This window comes from Terrapene carolina, unplaced genomic scaffold (genome assembly GCF_002925995.2).
Source record: "Terrapene carolina triunguis isolate 2854851 unplaced genomic scaffold, T_m_triunguis-2.0 Scaffold192, whole genome shotgun sequence".
Lineage (NCBI taxonomy): Eukaryota > Metazoa > Chordata > Testudines > Emydidae > Terrapene > Terrapene triunguis.
In genome coordinates this window covers 5,667,647-5,692,252 of record NW_020664543.1, presented here as the reverse complement: position 1 = coordinate 5,692,252, position 24,606 = coordinate 5,667,647, and the positions used below count along the sequence as shown (strand labels likewise).

The 24,606-nt window shown below is 46.7% G+C and overlaps 1 protein-coding gene across 1 annotated transcript in view; it reads left to right on the top strand.

Moving 5' to 3' along the window:
- Positions 1-10,705, top strand: part of MAP2K6 (mitogen-activated protein kinase kinase 6) — a 79,242-nt gene extending 68,537 nt beyond the window's left edge. The window contains exons 10-12 of the mRNA XM_026654447.1: positions 836-975; positions 5,443-5,488; positions 10,096-10,705. Coding sequence (XP_026510232.1) covers positions 836-975; positions 5,443-5,488; positions 10,096-10,173 — 264 coding nt within the window. The 3' untranslated portion in view covers positions 10,174-10,705. The remainder of the gene's footprint in view (positions 1-835; positions 976-5,442; positions 5,489-10,095) is intronic.
- Positions 10,706-24,606: the final 13,901 nt, after the last annotated feature.

Here is a 24,606-nt window from a genome sequence, read left to right as displayed (position 1 = left end):
TCGCTTTGCATGGGTGTGAATGACAGCATAGGGCAGGGATCGGCAACCTTCGGCATGCAGCTCGCCAGGGTAAGCACCCTGGTGGGCCAGGCTGGTTTCTTTACCTGCTGCGTGCACAGGTCCGGCCGATTGTGGCTCCCACTGGCTGCGGTTCGCCGCTCCAGGCCAATGGGGGCTGCGGGAAGCGGCGCGGGGCAAGGGATGTGCTGGCCGCCGCTTCCCGCAGCCCCCATTGCCTGGAGCGGCGAACCGTGGCCAGTGGGAGCCATGATCGGCCAAACCTGTGGACGCAGCAGGTAAAGAAACCAGCCCGGCCCACCAGGGTGCTTACCCTGGCGAGCCGCGTGCCAAAGGTTGCCGATCCCTGGCATAGGGGGTACGGCAGTGGGGATCGAGTCCTGGAAGCATGAGATGAAGTGAGGGGGAAAAAGTCGTTCACTGATGTATCTGGTATGGGAGAAGGAAAATCAGTGTTCCCCCTTGGCTGTATTTTAACACCGGTCCCACTAGTGTCCCTTGCAAAGCAGGGACCCGCTCCTATGTTCTGTTCTGGCAGGGGAGGAATTAAGCGTAAGTAATGGGGTACATCCTGATCTCTCCCGTCCCCAGCCGCTCCAGAGAGCAGTGCTGAGGGAAAGAATGTGCATGGTGTTCATACAGGGTAGGTGGTGAAAGGCGCATTGGAAATCGACAGAGCCAATGATCGAACCCCACCCCAGTTCCACCCTTCGTTACTGCAGGTGTCACTCGAGCTCTTCATGGGGCTTTAAAAGCCAAGAGGCTGTGGGGGGTAAGTCTTCCCTCCTGACGCCTGCCCCTCTCTCTCCTCCCCCAGATCGAGCTGGCGATCCTAAGGTTTCCGTATGACTCCTGGGGGACGCCGTTCCAGCAGCTCAAACAGGTGGTGGAGGAGCCGTCGCCGCAGCTTCCGGCGGACAAGTTCTCAGCGGAGTTTGTCGATTTTACCTCACAGTGGTAAGCGGGTCCCTCCTGAGTCCCACACTTCCGGGAAGCTCAGTCCAAGGCCGAGCCCTGTCTGCAGGGAGTCTGTAGCTCGGACATCTTTTCCTTGCGTTCGGGAAAGAGCAAGAGGCTTTAATGCTGGCTCTGTCACCTAGAACAAAGTCAAACCGAAGCCTCCTGCCCCAGCATGCCCTGGGCCTGGACCCAAAATTGTCTGTCACTGGTCAGGGGAGTGGAAGGGGTCCTGGGGAGATATTGTGCTATCAGAGCCAATCTTAAGCCTAGTCTGCTGGTTGAGTGTGTGTGATGGCTCCCATCTTGGCCGACATAAGGGATTGAACTGGGGTCCTCCAGGATGACTCTTTACAAGTCACAGCCCCAGCTAACAAGCCAGGCTTTTTAGCCTAAGACTCCTATATTCTGTGGATCGGGCATATAACACGCACAGTCCAGAGGCTCTCACATGTTTTAGACATAAGGGACAAATGTGAGAGAAAACACTGGCAAATCATTTCATCTTTAAAGGGGACCCTCGCTAAGTAGTCTGGGTCCCAAACTGGAACTCCTCCAAAGCAGTTGTGCTGACCTGGGGGATGTTTCCCCAGAGAGGAGATGGAGGAAGAGAATTTTTCAAGCCACTGTGTTCTTTGCTGAATAATTAAACAACCCAAGTCACTCCTGGTGCCGCTGTCGACGGGGAGCCGTGACCCGGGCCCTGGAATTGGCTCCGCTCTTTCCACAACAGGTGGCTCCCCCCGAGAGAAGATTCAGAAATGCACGTACCCCTGGCCCTGCACATCAGCAGCTCGCACTGTTTTCCTGTGCATGGACACGTGAGCCTGAGTGAACCTTCCGTAAGGCATCCAGGGCGGAACGTGTTTGGGCCTGAGAATGGCTGTTTCCTGTGGCTTTCAGGAAATGTAGCGCTGACCCCGAATGACCCCCCCCCGCCCCCTCGGACCCCCTGGGAAGCTGTGCCACAGAGAGTCTAGCTGAGGACAGTGGAAGTTCAGAGTTTACTCAGAGATCGGTCGCATCTTCCTTTCGAGCAGTGCAGGGGGCAGGCTCTGCTCTGGCTTACAGCAGGGCATCTGCGTTGGTTTCAGTGAGGCAGGGTGGGCCAGGAGGTGAGCACGGAGAGAGGTAAAGGAGTCTGTGTTACAGACTCAGGAAGACTAGCACTGTCAGCAGGTTCAGAAGGCTGCATAAAAGAACGGATCCTTCCTGCCCCCTAAAATAGACTGGCATTTGTCCTTGTCCTGTGGTGCATTGTTTAGTAGCTTCTGGCAACAGCCCTATAGCATTTGAATGCTCCTCCCTTCAGCCTCCCTGGAAATTACTCCGGAGGCCTCCCCCCACCCCCCTTTCTTTTTTCCAGACACTGCAATGCCACATGCTGTTTGCCAAGTTGGCAGGTGGATGGCTGTTTGCATGGTAGCCAGGGAAGTGCTACAGGCTGACAAATGCAGAAATGTGAGGCTGTTCTTGATCTCCTCTGCTGGTGCCCCAGGAAGGGGTTTATCAAACCAGCCCAGTGGACCTTAAGAAACAGCACTTTGGATTCTGCTTTGGGGCCCTGTTTAAACCAGCTACGTGCTCAAGTTTCCTGGAATTTCTTTCCTCCTCTTACTATGCAGAATCAATCCTGTTTTCCCCACCTCTGCCCCCCCCCCCCCCCCCACTCCCCCACACACACACACACACACACACACACAGCAGGACTGATCCCACCCAGTAGGGGGCAGTGACACCCACCCCTTTTGGAAGCTAAACACTGAAATTCTCTTTTCTAGACAAACTTCCTTTCCTCCATCTTGCCTGCTTGCCGCTTTGTTATTGTAGGGTTGTTTGAACGCGCTGGGCAGCTTGTTGTTTTCCAAAGAATGCTGAGCTATTTGCTTTTGCAAGCCCCGTTTCTTGTTGCAGGTCACATGGACTTCAGGTTTAAGAACAGGTTTAAGAACAGGAAATCCAGATTGTTTGGTTATCCTGATAATATCCTATCGTTTAGGACTTGCAAGCGAGTACATGTGCATCTCAGAGGGCCTGATTTAGCATCCACAGACTCGATGTCTGTGGGAGCTGCTGGTGGTCAGCACCTCTGAAAACCAGGCTCTTAGTGTCTTTCTTTGGCCTGGTTCAACATCACTGAACTCAATGGAAGAAGATTTGGACCCTTAATTTCTGGCCAGGATCATATCTGGGGGTGTTGGGACGCTGATCTTAAACAAGAAATGTAGGAGGTGTTAAAGCAGCTAAGGGAACTGAAAAAAGAATTGGCAGAACCAGAAGTTCCATATTGCTGTGAACTCTATGGTCAGGGATGATCAGTAGTGGGTTCTGAAAGGCTTATTAAAGATTAACATTAAATTCCTTCAGTAATAACCTGCCACTGTATGCGGTGGGATTGGTAATCCAAAAACGAGTCTTTTCCATGAAGTCTAAGTTAACAAGAGCACAGACCAAACCCTGGATGAGAACACACCCAAGCTTCGAAGTTCACCTTTGTACCTCAGCTTCAAGGTACCTCATCTCTAGGCTTGAAGGATATGAGGCATCTCTTCCCAGCCACTGGACACAGTTAGCAGTTTTGACATGCATCATACCAGTGCACCACGGTTACAGTAAACGTGAGCTAACCATGTGCAGCAAGAGACAGGAAATATCGACTCAGCGGGCATCCAGCACTTCCCTTGGGCCCGGCAAATCCCACAGCGGAGTGGCTTATCGTATCTGAGGATCACACTTTTGTTTTGCTCAGCGTGACACCTTTCCCCATGGACGTGTCAAGATCTTTTAAAATCACTCCAAGCTTCTTCCCATAAATACACCGTCAGGAAATGAGTAGCGATTACGTCCTGTGATTAGAAGTTATTTTCTGCTGGAGGGAAACAAAAATAACCTCCCGGCCACCAGCCTCCCGAGCCATCTGTTGTAGTGGAGGAGACTAAAGGATGTTCCGTGTAACTGTCCCCGTGCCATAACTGACAGTGCAGAGATAAACAATAGCCGTGCATGGGTTTCCAAGCCATTCAGTTCTCCACTCCCTGGCTGGAGCGCTGAGGAGTTGCCAACTTCTGCAAGCCCTGATTTTGCCCTAAATATATTCAGAGGGTCCCTTCAGAGCTCACCAGATGTGCAATGTGTTGGCTAGCGTGTATGCTGTCTAGGGATGTACCTGCAGGAGTCAGCTCCTGGGTTCCTTTTCTGCCACTGACTTGCAGTTTGACTTTGGGTAAATCCCTTCACTGCTCTGCGCCTGGTACTTACGTACCTCTCAGGGGTTATGGGAAGGTTAATTGGAGAATGCCCGCTGCAGTGAGCTCATATGTACAATGCTGTAGACGGACTAATTATTATCATGACAGTGTGTGTATCACTCTTCCTTCATGATTGGCCTTCCAGGAGATAATCGTCCTGTTGCCACCACTAGAGCTGGGGCAACTGTTTGTTTTTGCAGTTGATGGCCCTGGCATTAGTCAATGACTCCATGGACCACAAGTGAGGTGGTGCAGCTTGTCACCGTTATCTGTATGTATGTTGACCACCAGAGTCCATATCTAGCTCGAGGGGATTTTATTGAAACACAAAGTGCAGTAATTTCCCCTACTGCCATGCAGTTCTTGCCCTGGAGCTGAGCTGCTGCTGGCTGAGGGACTGAGAAACCAAGACTCAAAAGCATAGTGGCACAGTGAGGGTACAGGCCACTGGGCTGTCATGAACTGAGCGTACTGAGCCTGCAAGTTCTCGGGGCTCTGGGGCTGGCCACTTTGGGAATGAACCTTGGCAGACAGAGCCAGAAATAACGAATAGGTCATCGAAAAGGAAGGAGCAGAGGGGGGATAATTCAGAGAGGCCCATGGCTGCAGACGGATGTTATCATGAAAGTTTTAAAATGCAAGGGATCTGATGGGTGAGATGTGATGCTAGAAGGCACAGGTTGCCAGATTTCTCCCCAGATGTCGGTGGGACTGCGATCAGAGCACGGCCCTAAATTTGTAGCAGTGTCTTTTTCTAGACAGTGGAGTTTTGAATAAACCTGGACTTGCGAAGTAAAAACATAAATGTGGAAAACAGGACTGCCTGGGAGGTCTGATCCAAAGCCCATTTGCAGCCAATAGAAAGACTCTGGTTGACTTCAAAGAGCTGTAGGCCAGCTCATTATTTGGTTCCTGATGAGACTGAATGAATCAGAGGAAGGATCTCATGCTTCAGAGATGTGCAGTGGAACATGGTCTTCAGGAAATGGCGTCAGCTGTTCAGAGTCCTGTAAAGGCCAGAGTCACAGGGACACAAAACAAGCTAACTGCTGGGAAATCTAGAGTGTTCATACTCCAGTCACTGGAAGGTCCTGAAATCTGAGGGCTGTTGATCTAGAATATGGATGCAGGACTTAAATCTTTGGGTATTTGAGTGGTGTATTTTTATGGCTTTGCTTAAATTACATACAAGATATAATTCTCTTTTTCTTTCCCAAAGCTTGAAGAAGAATTCCAAAGAACGGCCAACATACCCAGAGCTTATGGTGAGTGTGGCAAGGCTAAAGGTGCATGATAACCAGAGCTTAAAGCTTAGGTTTTCAAAAGTGACTAGTGATTTTGGATGCGCAACTTTTGAAAAAACCTTGAAGTGGCCTGATTGTCAGAGAGCAGATGCTCAGCATTTTCCGAGGATTCAGGCCCCTTTCGTGTGTCTGGAGTTGAGCACCCAAAATGTGAGGCACCCCCAAATCACTACTCGTTCTAGGAAATCTTGGCCTAAGTACCAAATTCGGTTCTTTATTACTTAGGTGCATTTCCCATTCAGATCAAAGGAAAATGTACATGTATAACTAAGAGCAATATGTTTCCCTAAAGGCGTAATGGACCAAGAGTTTATGGGGAGTACTGCTAGAATGGATGAGGATGGGTTGGCAAAAGGCAAAACGCTCCTCTAGGATCTGCGTGATGTCTTTCTACGCCCATCCTGAGCAGAGTTTTCATTGCTGTTCCACATGGGCAGCAGGAGCAGAACGTGCAATCGAGATTCATTGCCATGGCAACTTGGAGAGGAGGCTTTTGAACTGAATGATTTCCAGATGTTATTGGCCGGGATCAGCATGTGACCAAAACAATAATTCACTTACTGAATTTCTTCTGCTGCTTGGAATATATTTGCTTTGGGCAGGGCTGGGGGAAGCAACTGCGGAAAAAGATTAATGATGGGAGGGCAATGCGAGGTAATTGGTGTGCAGTGCTGAAAGGGGCTCAGCGGTCAAGTGTGCTTAGCTGCAGATGAACTCCCAGCGGTTCAGACGCTGCTCTAAACTCAGCCAGAGCTGTAGGAACTGATTTGGCAAGAACAGGCTTTGCAGTGAGGTGTCCTGTACCTCCAGACTGGAGTTTGGTCAGAACCTCTCTCCTGATCTTCTGGAGCTACTTCTGCTCCTATTTCTGGTTAGAATCTGGAATTGCTGAGACCCGATGAAAACACGAGAAATACTGTAACAGAGCTGAATAGTGAAGTTAACATCTCTCTCTCCTAGACATTCTGCTCGGTTTCTATTTTAGCCGAGTGCTTTGTCCGTCCCCAGGTGCACGTCCCACTCCCTCCCTGCCATTTCCAGCACCTCTTCCATTTGCTGGGGCGCGGGAAGGAAGTTATTCAGAAATGAAAGTATCCTCACTCATCGCTTCCTCCCGGCTCACCTTACGGGTCTTTGCGATACCGGCTGTAAGAGGGCTCTGAGGTTCCTAACTCTCGATAGGTGTTAGCTGTGCTGGAAGGTCATGCACCTTTTAAAAATTAATTGTAAGCAGTGAGTAATTCCTGTGGCATTTTTGCTGGGGTCTGTAATGCGATGAGACTATATATAGGTCTACTTTAGACGCAGCTTTGCTTGCACACCGACTTTCAGACAAAGGGAGGACCAAATGTTTTTATTTTTGATGATTGAATAAATAGATAGAGAGAGAGAGCAAATCTCAGCCCTTTGCCAAATGGCCTTTTATCAAAAAGGTTCACCGGAGCAGATTTGTTTGTTGCAGCATAAAACCCATTGGCAGCTGCGCTCATGTCTATTGAATTAGGCTCTTGGATCACCTTTCCCACATATCTCAACACTGTGGTATTCTACGGCAGACGTGAATGTTGTGAGGTCCTGTGGTTTTGGGGTGTTTTTTTTTCTCTCCTGTTCTCTTATGGCATTACGAGTTGCGGTACTGGAATGGACTTGTCTTTTTAGAACAAGACTGCTCTTTGCTTTCCTGTGGAATTGAGGTTTCTCATGGAAAATGTGACTCTGTGTTCTCTGACTTGAGCAGCGGGAAAACAGATACTGATGGTCTGTGCTTAATTCTCTTTTAAAAACTGCTTCTCCAGGTGAAATGGAGCATGAAATAATGAAAGGAATCCCCTTCCCGCGGCTTGCACGCTGTCAAATACAGCCTAGGTCATGTGGAGGTGGCTGGGCCATTAGCTTTGGGCACTGGTCTCTTCCAGCCAGTGGCTGAGGTTGAGATCCTGCAGGGATCAGCATGTGACCAAAACAATCATGGGAATTGTTCACGGGGCACTTGTGAAAAGTGACTCAGGTCACTTGGTGCATCTCTCCCTAGCCCCTGCTCATATAATGGCACAGTTTGAGTCAAGTGACTATCTCCGGGCTCGTATCTCCTGTCTCATGCCTGCTTGAGCCCTGTTCTCTGCTTAAAATCGATGCCTCTCTCAGATGTTCCTCCTCCTCCTTACAGTTATGTCTCTGAACCTTTTTACATGCTGCTCCCTATGCTTGGAGTAGCCTCTAGTGCATCAAGCTACATCACTCTCCTCTTCCAAATCCACTCTAAGACAGCTCACTTCTTCCCTCCTCCAGCCACCCTCTCCTGTCTCCACTTGGTCAATGCAATAGACTAAAAATAATTTTGATCTGCATATAATGCAGGTGCCAAGCCTTAAACAATCACAGCTCCCATGACATCTTCACGTGCATTGTCCATCCATTGTCTGATTGAGGTTTTAAGCTTATTGGCGAAGGGACTTTACTGACAGGTGCAAGACAACAAAGTCAAATAAAACAAATAACAATTAGATTAGCAGCAGGGCTCTCGGATCTGGATTGAGACGCATTGGCAGGATGGTACTTGGAACCTGAACTAGAGTAGAGGGTGTTGCAGGGCTGGGTTGAGGGGCATCAGGAGAGCTGCAACGAAGCCCTGAACTGGAGTATGGGTGTTGCAGGGTTGGACTTAAGGTGCACTGGCAGAGCCGGGCAGAGGCCTGGAGTTCCAGCAGGTGTTGCAGGTCAGGATTGAGGTTCTTTGGCGGAGCTGGGTACACTTTAGACATTGTCATGTAGTCAGGCTGCGATCCATGCTCTTCGTCCCTCCCTTTTATGAGGCGCACGTTAGTGTTTTAAAGCAAGCCAAGCGAACTCCTCTCCTTTCAGTGCAAATAAATAATAACAATAACTGATCGTTAGATAGGCCTCATCCGGCTTCTGGCAAATTGCAGTGCTGGTGCTGCTGCGTTGCCCAGAGCCTTGGTGATTTCTGGCTTCGGTGAATTGATCTCACCCACTAAGGCCTGGTCCCCACTACCCCCCCACTTCGGACTAAGGTACGCAAATTCAGCTACGTTAATAACGTAGCTGAATTCGAAGTACCTTAGTCCGAACTTACCGCGGGTCCAGACGCGGCAGGAAGGCTCCCCCGTCGATGCCGCGTACTCCTCTCGGCGAGCTGGAGTACCGGCGTCGACGGCGAGCACTTCCGGGATCGATCCGGGATCGATTTATCGCGTCTAGACAAGACGCAATAAATCGATCCCAGAACATCGATTGCCTGCCGTCGGACCCGGAGGTAAGTGTAGACGTACCCTGAGATGCAGCCTTCAGTAGCAAACGTTAGTTTCTGGTCAGAGTAGGGGTTGGGATTGTTTTGTTTCGTGTTTTGCTTTTTGCACATATTTTTCCTTTGACAGAAATGTAGACAGAGCTTCCGGCAGGATGCCTTAATATGTTAGTTACAATTAAGTGTTTAAACAAATAGCTGTTTATCATTTTCCAGCCAGCGTGGCTTTCCTCTGTGCTGAGTGGTTAAGAATGAAGTAGCCTTCTCCTGCTGGGAGACTTAACAGTTGCTGATGGGAAGGAATAAGACCCAGAACTGAGCAGAGGGAAAAGAATAAATAAATAAAATTGGAAGCTTGGTAAATATTCACTGCAGACGCAGTCTTCCTGATAGGCTTTTCCCTGCGAACATTTACACATTTGTGGAACTATACTCATGCTGTTAGTCCCGCTTCTGTGAATTCAGCGGGAGCCTGCTCTTCGAATGCGCACCCCTAACGAACGCATGGATATCTTCCCTGACAGTGGGAATGCGAATTCAACTGAGAGATGTCTCTGCCTACTAAAATAAGGGATAACATCTTTCTTTCTTAAACAGTTCAGTGATCCAGTGCCTTTAATTTATAATATAGTCCGTTATTTGAAAGAGACAAATTCAAGGCTAATGGGCCCAGCATTTTTCTGACCTTCCTTGTTTTTCCTTGAGCCCAAAGCGTCCTTGGAAACCTGTACCTCCTGTGATCTTCTAGTGTGCCATGTTGTTTACACATTGCACCGCTTTGTTCCCTTTGTTGTGGGTTTGTCAGGATGTTTCCATCTATTCCTACCCACTTGGGGTTCACGTGCCCTGATGGTCACTTTGTAATTCTTAGATGCAAGGTACTGACAAAGTGTTATAATGATTATTTTTTCATCTGGGGAGAGAGGAGGATCCGTTCTATTTTTTACACACACACACTCACACTCTCACTCTCCATTCCAATACTGCTAATCTCTGCCAGGACTGAGGGACAGTAATCAGCAGAGGATACTGGAGCTACAGAGCCAGAGAAAACTGCAGGGTCCATCTGGGTCCAGATATAGAGAATCCGCATTTCAGTCATTTACCAGCCCAGGCACGATATCTACATACCCACCTAAATGACACCATTGTGGTGCTAGTAGGGGAAACAATGTTGTTTTACTAGGCAGACTTTTCTCCAACTGAGTAGAATTTTGCCAGGCTGACATTGAGGGTGTCAGCTCGGTGGTTTAGATTTGAATAGTACATTTTAATATGTTCTCTTTTTTCTTTTCTTTCCCAGCAACACCCTTTCTTCACCCAGCACGAATCCAAAGAGACAGATGTGGCTTCTTTTGTAAAACTCATCCTGGGAGACTGAGAAATGGACTTGTACATGATTTGCCCTTCTATGGACTGGTGGGTTTAGGGGAAGGGGTGTGCGGCGGGGCTCGGTCACGAAAGCACCAATAGAAAGTCGCCTTTTTTAAAAAAATTTAAAATCCCTGCCTCTCCAATGTTTTTAAAGGGTTCTTTGGTATCCATAGTGACATAGAGTGAACTGGTTAGTGAAATGAATTTTAATAAGGTTGGCACCCTTCAAACAAACGAAATAATTTTTAACAAGGGTGATTGAAATATTTAATGACAGTCAAGATTCCCCTCCCCCCCCCAACTTTCTCCTCAACCCCCTTCCCTTGTTTCTGTCAAATTGCTTTTGTCATGGTAATAGGTGCTATGGTAGTCATGAAGTTGTATGTAGATTTATATTTTGTCCCTTCCATTATTTTAATATTTATGTTAAGTGCTTGATTGAATAGATTTCTGTTTTATATGAGAATGAACGTGTGATGATAATGATGAAAATGAGGCCACAGGAAGCAATATTTACAGGGCTTTGCTGTGGAAAGGGTTAAAAGGAGAAAAGGAAAGGAAAAAAAAAAAAAGAGAAGAAGCCTGTATGTTGTGGAAAACTATTTAATGTGCATTGTTCAAGAATTTTTAACAAGGATCTTGTTTCAAATGCCGGGGCTAGCTCGGAAATCATGCTGAGGGGATTGATAGGATCTCACATGATGTGGGACGCGGTCGGGCACAAGAGAGATCGCTCTGATGCCACGTAAAGAGGAAACACAGCGTTGGTAAAACCTCGAGTTCCAGCTATTTATACGAGTGTCTGAAAGACAGTGATGTCCTCAGGCAGAAGCGTAGTGACTGGGACTAATGCAGGGAGGAAAGATTCGTTTTAAAGTGCGCGGCAGTGTGAAGAGGCATTAGCTGATCCCTCACCTGGCTATGAATTCGGGAGTGTTCCACAGAGAACCTTGTGCTGACTTTAGAGTTCAGGTTTTGTGGTGGTTTTGGCCTCAGAAGGGAGTTTTCCCGTCCTCCCTGCACAGAAAGGAACATTATGGATGGCTGGATCTCTGCAAACGGGGGGAAGCAAGGACAGAGGATTACGTCCCAGGGTGGGTTTCCAAAGTTCCTAGCACTACATAGACAGAAATCCCCTGAACTTACCCACAGTCATTTGAAACGCTAGCGAGCTCCACAGGAACTGGAGTGCGGTTTGATCCTCGTCCAGGGCTGGTCAGGATGATCGCTGCAGCTGCGCATGTGGGGCTATAGCACACACTGCAGGTGCCCCCAGTAGGGCTTCAGTCTGGGAAAACCCGCAAGGAAACCACAGCTACACTGATACCAGAAGCTTGTTGCTATTGGACGAGGTCCGCAAAGAAAACTGCTAGCCAAGGGGGAAGAGCATTGGGGATGTCAGATTGGGAGGGAAAGACAGCACACGAATGCTGCTCTCGTGTTAACCCGGTAACTGGTGCTCTGTAGGGTGAGCAGATGGATCCCCGCTCTGCTCTCAGTGACTCCGCTGACTCCGGATTCACACTGGTGTCACCGAGCAGAACGCGGCCTGAGCAGCTTTCCTGACTTGGCTCTTTCACTGCAATCCGGTCTTTGTGCCTTGTCTCCCTTGATCTCTTCCCTCTCACCCTCCCGGCTAGGCAGAATGCGTGTGTGTGATGTCTGTCTCCCCGTTCTGTCTTTTAAAAGCCACCATCTCGGCACTATGCCTCTCTGCTGGGAGGGTCACAGACAGGGTAGGTCTACACTATAGGGGGGGTGGTCGACCTAAGATACGCAACTTCAGCTACGTGAATAGCGTAGCTGAAGTTGCGTATTTTAGGTCGACTTACCTGGCTGTGAGGACGGCGGCGAGTCGACCGCAGCTGCGCCGCCGTTGACTCCGCTTCCGCCTCTTGCTGCGGTGGATTTCCGGAGTTGACGGCAGAGCGATCAGGGATCGATTTTATCGCGTCTTCACTAGACGCGATAAGTTGATCCCCAATAGATGGATTGCTACCCGCCGATCCGGCGGGTAGTGAAGACGTGCCCACAGACGCTCCAGATTTGCCAATTTGGAAACGGAATCCCATGTTGCTCCCGAACAGCCGGGAAAATTGGTGCTATGCCAGTCAAGCGAGCGCCTCTCCCCCAGCGTATGTGCTGAAGGCAGTCTTTTCCATTGCATCACGGGAAACAGAAAGCTCCCGGTGACCCAGTCTTGGGCCTCCCCTGCATTTGTTTCCCTTTCTCGCCCGTATTAGGGGAAGGAAGATCCATTGAGGCAGAGCTAGGGTTGGGAGAGGGAAAGTAATATGAAAACCCACAGCAGCCCTAGCTGAAATCCCTCCAGATCCATTCAGGCCCAGAAAGGAACTGCACGAAGAGTAGCTCTCACCGCGGCACAAGACTCAGGGCCAAGTTCTGCCTCATTTCACCCTCTCCACCAGATTGTCAGCTTGTGTAAATGGGCGTAACTCTGTGGACGAGCCCAAAGCGTCCGTTTGTGAAGTGATCCCACTCCCCAAGGCTGCTTTGTTCCTTTGCAAGGTCAGAGCGGGAGGATGGTCGTTTGCATTGCATCTGTCCAGGGGGGGTCATTAGTCATTGGAGACAGCTTATTGGAGTTCTACCGTCTCATTCAATCAGGATCCCGTCATTCTGCACCACGTACTTGCTACGTCCGTCAGGAGGCACTGGAGAGTTCAGAGGCTGGATTGCGGGACATTTCCCCCGGGGGCGCAGTGTCCTGAAGAATTAAATTGGTTGCAAAGGCTTTGGGTATGTCTGTGCTATAATCGCAGGGCGGGGCTGCCATTTGAGCAGTGTGAGCTGCAGATTGGGCTAGCTCAATGAATAATTACCCAGGGTTCCAGGCAGGCTCGCACAGCCTGCTCTGAAAGTCATGCTGCCTCGGTTTCCCTGTTCTCGGAGCTGAGCTAGCTAAATTAGAGCTAGCTTGGGTCTGTCTGCTCCAGCTGCAGGCGTGCCCAGTCAGTACAGTATCGCCATACCCTTTGTGTGAAGAGGTTCCTTGCTCTCCAGCCCACGTTTTCCAGCCTAAGCACCCCGTTGTAAGTATAATCTCCCTCTCACATGATTCCAGGGGGAACTTCCAAGGAGATGTTTTGTGGCAGATGAAACACAGGGTTCTTTTACATTTCAGTGTCATTTTAAAGGTCACAGGGGGCTCATAATCTGCGCCCTGGTTTTCAGCTTTGTGTGCGTGTCTTTTCTCTCTCTCTCACTTTTGCATAGACTCCGAGCTGTTTTGATTGATTGTCTTCAGCTGCCGCGAAAGTCCAGCCAGCCAGCGTACAGAGCTGGTTCCAGCGTCAATTCTCACTTGAAAAACATGACATTTAAAACCAGCCTTTGGTTTTCCTGCATATGGATCTGATGCTTTCGTTAAAGATCGGTTTTGCCTCTTTTCTCTTGGAATATAAGTCTCATTTGGACACCACATTTCCTTGACCTCAGAGCACCTTTATTCCAGTGCCATGGTAACTGACGGGTTGAATTTATGTGATACCGTCAGAGATCAGTATTAACAGCAGATATTAATATCCCCAGCGGTTTCCAACAGAAAACTAATGTCAGTGTTGTATGCAGTTAGTAACCCTATAAACTGAATCGTGCGTGGCTCAACACTACAGGTCGAATGTTTTCTTTTATGCTTTTTACTCTTGTGATGTCTGGTTCATCCAAACTCTTCTTGGTTTAATGACGTTATAACAAAACAAAAAAGAAGGAATATTGAAAAGAAACAGTCACCCCATTCCTCTATCTGATGTTCAAAAGCCTGATTCTCTGCTGCCTTTCACCTTGGGGAGGCACTTGAATCATTGCAGAGTAAGTGTAAACGGGAAAGTGTGAGTGGGAAATTCTGGTTGAGCAGCATTACACACCCATCTTGCCCAGTATAAATGACCGTGCTAGGTGCGGGTCAGTGGAGAAATTTGAGATTTGCTCTGGATCTCCGCATCCATCTTGGGCAAATATCAAAACAAAGCTTGTAACATCTGAGGATCACTTGACACCTGCCATAAGTACTGTGCCACAGGTAGCCTTGGGGGAAGCATGGCCTAGTGGTGTGAGCACAAGACTGGGAGCCAGGCTTCCTTAAGCGCTTAGATTACCATTGTGGTGGCTCTTTTACTAACACTGTGGTAGTGGGGAGGTATGTAATCTCTGCCTCGGTTTCCCCATCTGTAAAAATAGAGATAATAACGCCTACCAAGATGAGTGTATTGAGAGTTAATTGTCTGGCTCATGCAGTGAAGGTGAAAAGGGTTCTGTCAGCGGCTTCCCAAGACTCTATTTCTGGACATCACAAGAGGTCCCTCACTTCATCACACACACTCAGAGGGAAGGCTGGGGCTGGGGTGCATTTGTTGGTGCTGTTTGTATGGTAGGATTTTGTTGGAGCTGAGGACAAATCACCGTTTGTTCTGGACAAGATTTTCCCAGGCAGCACACGACACTTTAAACAGAGATCCGCATGGTGTTTGTCCTTCCTTTTACCACGTTCGCTGGCTGTTGAGGAGTCGTTCCTAACTCACGCCCACTGGGGCCGGGTTTGTGGTGGTGGAGCGGCAGTGTCTGGAGGCAACCTCCCCTCATGGTGTGGAGGCAGGGGGCACTAGAGAGGGCGTTGCTCAGAAGTGGCACTTTAAATGGGGAAGCACGCGCTCTCCCACGTGCCCCGTTGCACGTCGGCAGGTGAGAGAGTGGGGTGTAGCCAGGCTAGTCCGCCCAGTCGTGGGGTGTACAGTGCTGCTGCCCTACACCTTGTGCTCAAGAAGCCCTGGCTCAGCTAGCTGGCGGCCTTCTGCATGTGGGCACTGGTAACGAAGGAGCTCCCTGCACCCCTTTCCCTCCCCACCTCGCACAGCCACCAAGGGGCAGCCAGGATATGGTCCAGGGCTCTTTGCCGCAGGAGCAAGCCAAGGAGGCCCTTGTGCAAATACAAAGGCGTCATGCCAACACCACCCTTGTTCCCTTCAGCACCAGATGATATGTGGTGTGAAATGAGGATTGTATCTACACTATAGATTCCAGCAGAAGGAGGCAGTGCGTGGAGCGGGAGGATCTCCTTGATATAATGCAGAGGGAGCACAAAGGCATTTACACACACGCAAACATGGCCAGTATTTCTTGCTGTTTGCTTCAGTAGAAGAGTCTGCCTCAAACCTTTCATAGAAATTATCGATGGGAAAGACCTGCTAGGCCAACTTATCCATTCCCCTACCAATGCAGCATGGATCCTTGCAGCCCGTTCACCAGTGCTTGGTCCAGTGTAGTTGTAAAAGTCTCAAGCAGAACGGCTCCTACCACTTCTTGTCCCTGCTGCAAAAAACACGTCAAAATGCTCCTTGTCCCCTCTTCCATCCCATTGATGTCCATCCCCCATGGACCATCCTTGGTGCTTGCAGATGGAGATCATCACATCCCTCCTAGGTTAGCGTGCCCCCAAACATGTTCAAAAATCACCCCCTTCTGGCCTCTTAATTACATATTTTTACTTTTCATTGAATCTCCTCCGATTTATTGACATCTTTCAGTTACCGAGCAGTGAGTTATATTCAGTTTTGTTACTGGGAGCGGGATCAAGACAAACAGTTGCCTTCACTAGTCTGCTCTTATTGGTGCATGGGGGGAATATTGCAGAATATTTACTGCTAGTAATGGAGTAAAATCTCCTGCCCCTAAAAATGGGAAGGAGACTCATTAGGACTATAGATTCTCAGCTGGCATAAATTGGCGTCACTCCATTGATTTAGCTGGAGTAACACTGATTTACTCCAGCTGAGACTCTGGCCCCTTTTGTATAAACAGTTACTCTACAATAATAAAGATTAATGAATGGAAATCTCCCCTGGATTCACATAAAGTAGCAAGTTCCACTCATTAATCTTTATTGCCGTGCTATGGCTGTTTATGTCTAAGGAATCTTGTCTCCCTGTTGTGCATATATATTTATATAGTGGGAGGGCTGGGGTGAGAAGTGCATATGAAAGAGACCTAACTGACCTGATGTCCACATGTTTTACAGTCTGTACCTTCCTCCCCTAGTTGACTGTTTCCTTGAAAGCTGTTAACAAGCAGCAAAGGAGGTGCTACAGAGCTTTGTCTGCACAGTTGGCCTTTTGCCTTGCTAAGAAATCCAGATTGTTTCTTGTGAAAAAAGATCAGATCTCCTAATTAATATTTCAGCTCAGCCTTTAGTGGTGCAGGTGGATAATAGGGAATTTGAGGCGTTCTGGCAGGCCAGCGCTCTGCGGGAGAACTGATGCAGTCGGACTTGCTCCCCCACACCTCAAGGGGAAGAAACGGCTGCCGTTGAGGTCTCCCCAGTAGACAGGTGTGTTTCTCTAGTTGAAAGAGCACTTACCAACCCCTGCAATGCCATGCAATAAAGCCAGTTGATTTCACTTAGGAGAGTGTCTGCCCCTTCCCAGTGGGGTTTTTTTGATTCCCAAAACTGTTGCCTTTGCAAGTTGTTGACTGAGTTTTTATTGTGGACATGGCCAGGACACCATTGAATTGGAACTATGGGCAGATGGCTGCTGTGCAATGCTTGGTCGCACAATCCTCTCTAGTAAAAAATGTTTCCAGTAGTGGTACCGAAGAAATAAATCTTCCTGGAAAGTCCAGCGGCAGAATGACCTTCAGCACTGGCAGTCTGACGAGCGAGAGCTCAGTTACGGTCCTGATGCCTTCCCTTTGCCCATCTCAAATGCTGGTGTTGATGCTTTCCTTTGAACATCGTAGAGGAGAGAGAAAGTGGTGTTGCGACATGTGAGCAGTAGCGAAGATGTGTAGCAAAGGATTGTTCCTTAGTAGATTTCCCATGGACCTCTGCCTGCTGTGCTGCATTAATGGAATGTAATCGAACAATGGAAGACGTGTGGGGAGGAGCACAGTCCTTACATGGCAACAGGCAGAGGAAGTACCAAGGAACTGGCCACAGTGCTGATCCTCCTATTTCCCTTCTGCTCCTGGTGGGAAGCAGAGCATAGGAGCTCACCGAGTATGCCCATGTGGTATATACCATAGGCTGTTTCAGCCACTAAGCGGCCCGGGAGGGAAGATAACTCCTTTCCCGTGTCCGGTGCACATGGCCCAACTACACAAGTCGTCCCTTTGATAAAAAACATTTTGATGTTGCAAATACCGATTTCTACTGTACCCCTCTCTCATCTCCCCAAGGCAGTCCCGGTGCAGGCCTTAGAGCAGAGAGCAGCAGAACCTCAAATAAAATCCAGAGAGAAAACTCTGCCAGCTAATTTATCCATACCAGCTAATACGCGTTCCTGTGCATATCTATTCCCTAGCCACATTTGTCAGTGTGTTTCTGGGACATGACTTTGGCAGCAGTACAAAGACAAGAGAGCAAAGGGAAGTTCTACAAAGCCAAGAAATGAGAGGAGACACCTTTTAGAGCTGGCTTTGACTATCCTATTACAAGGAATAGATGAATTATGGTCTATTAGGGAAAGTTCATTCCTCATTGAAGCCAGTGGTGGTCCACCAGGGATGAATTTGACTGTGTGTTATTTACACCTAGCTGTTATACCTTTAAAGTTCTCAACCCAAGGCTGCAGGGAAACTACTGGCTACCAATGTCCTCATCTCATTTTGTGGCCATCCTTTAAGGCTTGCCCTGTGTTCCTGGGATTTCCGCAGCTTTTTGGGAGGCAGAGGCGTTGCCTGCTGTTGTTTTTAGGCTCCCTTCTATTGATTGATTTATTTTTTTGTCCAGTGACTCATGATACAGCAGCGAGCCACATTAAATCAGCCATGGGTGCACACCTCCGATGGGAGTCTACCACCAGCTGAGAGGTATACCTGTGGCCCATTGATGCATGCCCCGGCTTGGCTTATTGCTATCAGAGTGTCGCTCGATAAAATCCTTTCCAGAAATGGAGCAAGTCTGGATTTACACCAACAGAACGGAGATCTGAATCTGTCTCATCCACAGCCACGCTGCAATGTGGACTGTGTTTACTTCCCAGAAGGATTTACGGGTTCCCTAAAGCAATGTTGCAAAACTCCGGGGGTTGAGTGGTTCCATGAGGATAAGCAGGCAGAAGCTCAGAAGCTGCTTAAGTCCTCCGGAAGTAGTGATGGAAATCTCACAAGATCAGACATCATTTGAAGATTTCCAATACATCGTGGGTTTGGCTGGAGTAGAACAACCTTCTTATAGCTTCTCTGATTATATTTTGATATGTTACTTCCACTTCTGGGCCCAGCCAACCCAGTAAGGACAGAATTGTGCAATTTTTAAATAGAAGGGGGGGCAAAAGTGAACCAAATTTTTTTTTGAACTTGGTTGAAAAATGTCTTTTTGGTGAGTACTATAGGAAGGATTCAGGCCAGTTCTGATTATATCTCCTCCCTAATTTTTCACCTTTAGAAGGTGATAGTGGTCTTGAGTCTCACTTACACTAAGGTGCCTTCACTGTGCCAGAGCTTCAGTGAAAGTGCGATTTGGGCATTCAATCCCCTGATATAGTTCAATCTCAGTGCTAGATTCTGTGATATGACTGTCCAGGTGTATTCTCTGCTCGCATGTACGTAGAAATGACACACACCAATTTGTACCAGAAGACAACGTGAGATAAGGACCAGAGTACAACTTGTGGCCACGGTGTGATGGTGAGAGCAGCCATCTTAGAATTAGGTTGGGAAGTTCTTTGACTTGTCCTATGCAGGAGGTCAGACTAAATGATCACAGTGGTCCCTTCATAGTGATCTATGAGCAACTGGGCCCTGCAGCCTCAGGGTGAAATGACTTGTGCCATCCCACAGGAAATAGAGATGTTCTCTTCATACAGAAACCATGAGGAAAAGCCCAAGTTTCTGCCGTGTGCTTCGCTCCTTCTGATGACTGAGAGAGGAACAGGAGCATTGACTGCACTTTTGAAGCACAGATGTGCCATATAACTAACACTTGGCCCGTCCCTTGTATCGCACAGAGTATTAATGAAGGATAAGCTGCTACAGATTCAGATTGTTGTAGATACAGGTATATTTGTGAGGAAAGAGGGGGAGGAATTAGTCCTAACTGAAGGGAAGAGGGTTTGAAACAGACGACAGCCCATCTGCCCGCTGTTCTGAAAGTCTAAGGCTCAGAACCTCAGCTGATACACATCACCATTGCTCTGTTGATTTCAGTGACGCTACAATGACTGAGGTCAGCTGAAGATCTGGGCACTGGACAGTTGTTTGGTTTTTGTGCTGGTAGTTCTGTCTTTGGAGAGTGCATTTTCCCTGACTTAGCCAGTCCAGCCTTTCACTTACACATTTTTCTGTTACACTGGCAGGTGGATTTTGAAGTACTGTAAATACCAAAGGATGGGAACATTACGTTTCTTTCCTCAGTTAAGAGTGGTATTTTTTTTTTCAACTAAAAGAACATTCAGCCATCCCTGAATTTGCAGGAACAGTCTCTTAAAGTTTTTAGTCCTGCTCAGTCCAATCATGTATTTTGTTTAAGAAGAATACTGTGAAAAGATAGATCCTTAATATACCTTTCACATCTAGTACTTCCTACTATGAGCTGGCAGAGGGCAGCAGGAGAGTTAAAAAGTTACCTGCTGCTCACGGGGTAAACTTTGAAATGTACAGCAGTCAGAATCACAGCTATTTAATCAGTTTCTAATTCTGCTTTCATGTACTCTGGTGTAAATGCAGAACTTTCCATCCACACAGAGCACTCACTCCAGATTTAGCCCCTAATTCTATCAGAGTACATTAATGTCAATGGCAGTAGAATTTGGCTCTAATTGTTGTAGATATATCTTACATAGCAAATGAATTTTCAAAGCTATGTCACCCTTTCATTATCTCTGAAGCTGTGAATCGTGTGAATGGTGTTTTCAGTGACAACTGCCGTTTTACTGTTCAAGGTTGGCTAAAATATTCACAGCAACAGCTTGAAAACCTTGAAACTTTGCATTTCGCCTCCATTTGGTGAAATTAAATTAACTTTGAAAAAAAAGCTGCTAAATTTTGTTTCTTGCACGTTAGGAATAAACATGAACCCTTGTCAAGGGGGAAAAAAAATCTAGACATGACTGAAACTTTGAAATCAGGTGGTTTAAAAAAATTGGCCAAGATTGATTGATTTTTTTTTTTTTATCGAAACAAATGAAATTTCAAAATTTCCGGCATTACAATCTGCTCTTTCCTGGGATTGTGGGAAGTTTTGTGATGAAATTTCTAGAATCAGATAGAATTCAGGTGGAAACTACTCTGTCTTGTTATTATTTATTCATTTGTGGTAGCATCCAAAATGTACTAAAGAAAGCCATCGTCCCTCCCCCAAAATGCTTACCTACGTCTTTCTTTGTTATCCTCTGACTGTTGAAATGGCAAATGTCTATTGCTGGCTAATTAGTATTTTAAATCATATTTGTTACAATTTGAAATTTAACTTGTTCTGCCCTGTAATTAGATGTGGGAATAAGAATCTTTTTTTTTTTTCACCTTTTAATTGAAGGTCCTGGAAGATTCTAAATAGATCTTGCATCCAAAATAAAAACAGTAGTAACACTAGATGAGGGAGAGTTCCAATTTGGGTGTAACAGTGACTTCAAAAACAGATTGTCTGGGTTTAAGGCTCATGGAGTCAGTAAATTCTGTGAGTATCACAGTGTGATTCACCAAAAGGGCCACTGGCAGTTGCAAGGAAAGACCTTTTTAATTTTTTTTTTAAATGCCTGTAATTCTCCACCTGAAAAATAAAATCTTTGATTTGCCATGGATTAAAGATGTTTGGTTGTCTAAGTCTTTGCTTGACTTGGTTGCTCCATGCCTTTATATGTCAAATGTGCACGGAGCATTTCAATCTTTCTTTTTAACTCTTGGCCAATGAGACAGTCACTCGATGTCAATCGAAGGTTGTGATTATTGTGTTATGAGGTCATAGGCCACCCAGGGACTTCGAGGGCCAAATTCTGCCCTTGGATATGCATGACACAACTTCCATTGATGTCAGCAGACATAGCGCACATTCCAAAGGCAGAATATAGCCACCAAACACCTTGCACCGTGTCCTTGGAATATTCCGTGGCAAGGATCTGCTGCTAGAACCAGGCTGTGATAGTTAATCCTATTCTGAATTGAGAGGTAGTGGGTGCCTTCTTAGGGCTTGATTCTGCAAGCCATCCTAGGAGTAGACCCACTGCAATCAGCAGCTATTAAATCAGTAAGCCCTGTGGCCTGGTAGGGTCAAACATGCACCCGGTTACATTCCTCATGTGTTATATAGGGGACAGAACAGGTGTGCGGTCTTTGGGTGATGGAACAGTAGAGTAACTAATTGAGTGCTCATTCCTGCTCTTCAACAAAATTCCCTGTGAAGTCGGTGCAAGTCTTGTTCTTTATATTTCCATCCTGCCATTTGTAAAGGTGCCTTTCTCCTTTGCTGGTATGAAAACCTCACTGGCCCTTCTGCCAAGAGAAGTTTCTGCATCTCTCTTTTAATTTCTTGTGTTGGTTTTTCTGTGAACAAATGCTGGGAAGTGGGTTGCAGAATATGGAACTCATTAGAAGTAAGGATCTCAGAAGGATGTGGATATAAATGTTTTTATGCATCTGAAGTGAACTTTAAGCAAACGTCTGGCCCCGGTTTACTTTCTGCTTTTCCAGTACCGTTTGGGAGAAAATGGAGTTATCAAACCAGGTAATAAACTTTGCGTCTTTCTGCTTCAAAATGCACAAGTAACCTGTCTTAAAGTGAATACAATAGCTGTACTAAGCCAGAAATATGTGTTTGTTTGTGTGCGTGTGTGTGGATAGGGGAGGTTAAATCTACCATTTAGGAGATTTTTAGAACAGTACAAGAGATTAAAAAAAATGTAAAATATTTATTCATCGGTGAAAGTACATCAAACTGTATTTTCATCCATCTTTTCATTGCTTTATGTTTGTTTTATTTACTGAGTCTTTGCCTGCCTGTTTCCCCTGCAGTGTGTTTTCCCACTGTTGCTTACCAGTTCCTAACCTTAGATGCCCTTATAAGAATACGTGAGCTGGTAACATAGGCTATATGATGAAGATATAAAATCCGTGGCTGATCCAAAGCTCTTATGTCAAGATAGATGAAAATGGTTGAAAAGGACAGAGAAATATATTGAAAGGCCAGGCAATTTGGCTAGAAAGCTTAATTTTCACTTCCTTGCATCGGTTAGGTAGCTCTTCCCTACTGAAAAACAAAACAACCCAAACCATAATGTAGGCCCTGATCCAATTCCTGTTGTCTTTTGTGGGAGTTGGATTAGGCTGAGATATTGCAAGTGTTTTCCAGGCAATCTGTACATCTTCATGCCGTATTGTATTTCTCTTCGGTGTATGATCTGCCACAGCCAGTTACTGTGAACAAGTGTTAGGGATATGGTTTGCAAAAAAAAAAAAAAAAAAAAAAAAATGCTGCCAAAATGGGCCATATGCCTGTTAATGAGAATTCACCATTATCAAGATTCCTCCAAATTTCTGCATTAAGAGTATTTTAAAGTAAAAGTCCTCCTAGCGTGTGCATGTTTGTTTCATCCCAAACTGTGGGGTTTCTTGAATTAGGAAGATGATCAACAGTCCGAAGCTGACATTAGAACCAGCTGTGTGATCGTATGTGTGCTTTAATTTAATATTGTTGGGTTTTTTTATTAAACCATTTACGGATCAGCATTCTGTTGGATTGAGGACATGGGTGAAACATTGGAACAGTTCTTTAAATCACTACTGTCTGTCCTCTCCCCCCCCCCATCCCTATTCCCAACACTTCAACAAATTAAAATGGGAGAATATATTTTTACTTGAAAAAAACTGCTAACAGGAGAGGAACTCTACTACACTCTGGTCTTATTTCTCAGGATATTCATAGGTTTAACACTGCTGCTGAGAGAAACGGGGAATAATACCTTTTTGAAACTTCAACCACTGTAACCATTTTCCAGACATGTGTTTGTTAAACTTGGCACGGTGTGTGTGTGTACTGCTCAATGTCGTGTTCAACCATCAAATGATTCAGACAACTGCTTGGAAGGAAAAAACAAAACAACAAGAACCTCTTTGCTGAGACTTTTCATAACCACACGTGAACTGGTGGTATGGGATTAAATATTCAAAGAGCTGGGCTTCTTTATAACAATGGTATGTCAGTCGAGTTCAGAAAATGTACAAAAGAATAAAGGAAATTTTTAAAAGGTGCTGTCTATATGTATTAATCGGGGGAAATACCTGTAGGGGATACTTACAGTAGCTATTGTGGACATTTTCAGTACTGCTTTTGTCATATATTCCAGATTGTGAAAGGATCCACTTGGGTCAAAAATCGTATTACAAGTTACTCCTAATAATTTATTATCGATTATTAAAATCCCCAGAAGAATGGTAAAGCTCTAATATATGTTTTCACTGATTCTGCTGTTTGTTTTCACTATTCAAGCTGAGTGAAGTTCAGAAAGGAAAGGGACAACTCAGATTCCCTTCTGATTCAAGGTTGTTTGCAGTCAGCCCCACTTTCCGACTCTCGCATGCTACCCCACTGTTGCAATGTTTAACTGAGAGGCTTTTGGGTTAGCAGACGGGGGGCACTGGATTAGCAGTCAGGAGACCTGTAGTAAAAAAACCGGCCTCTTTGACATTAATGGGAGTGTTGTCATTGCCTTCACTGGGGGTCAGAATTTCACCCTTGGGTTCCATTCATGGCTCCACCAGTGATTCTCAGGGTGACCTTGAGCAAGTCACTTCACTTCTCTGTGCTTCTATTTGCCCAACAAACCAAACCCCCCTAAATTTGGTGCCTAAACTACATGACATTGTCCCCTGAGTGAGCTTGATTTCACTGGGAGTTAAGTGCCTTGGGGTATGTCTATATTATGCACTAAGCCCAGACTGCTCTGATTCAGGTTGGAACCCAAGCCATGCTTCTGTCCACAAACAAATCAGTCTGACTCAACTCAACAAGCGGACCCAGGTCCTAGGACTCTGCTGCAGAGGGTGGGTCAAGGCCCGAGTCCCACTGTGAGTTGGGTCCAAGCCCTGTCATTTTGCAGTATGGACACAGGTCAAGCCTCATACCGGAGTCAGATGGTCTGTCTAGTGCTGTATGGATGCGTTAACACAGCTGATGTTGTGACGGCCAAGACTATAACATTTTGAAAACATTAATGAATTTATAACAGGGTTCAAAAAAGAACTAGATAAATTCAGGGAGGACAGGTCCATCAATGGCTATTAGCCAGGATGGGCAGGGATGGTGTCCCTAGCCTCTGTTTGCCAGAAGCTGGGAATGGGCAACAGGATGGATCACTTGATGATAACTTGTTCTGTTCATTCCCTCTGGGGCACCTGGCATCGGCCACTGTTGGAAGACAGGATACTGGGCTAGATGGACCTTTGGTCTGACCCAGTGTGGCTGTTTTTATGGCTGAGACATCCAGGTCCAGCA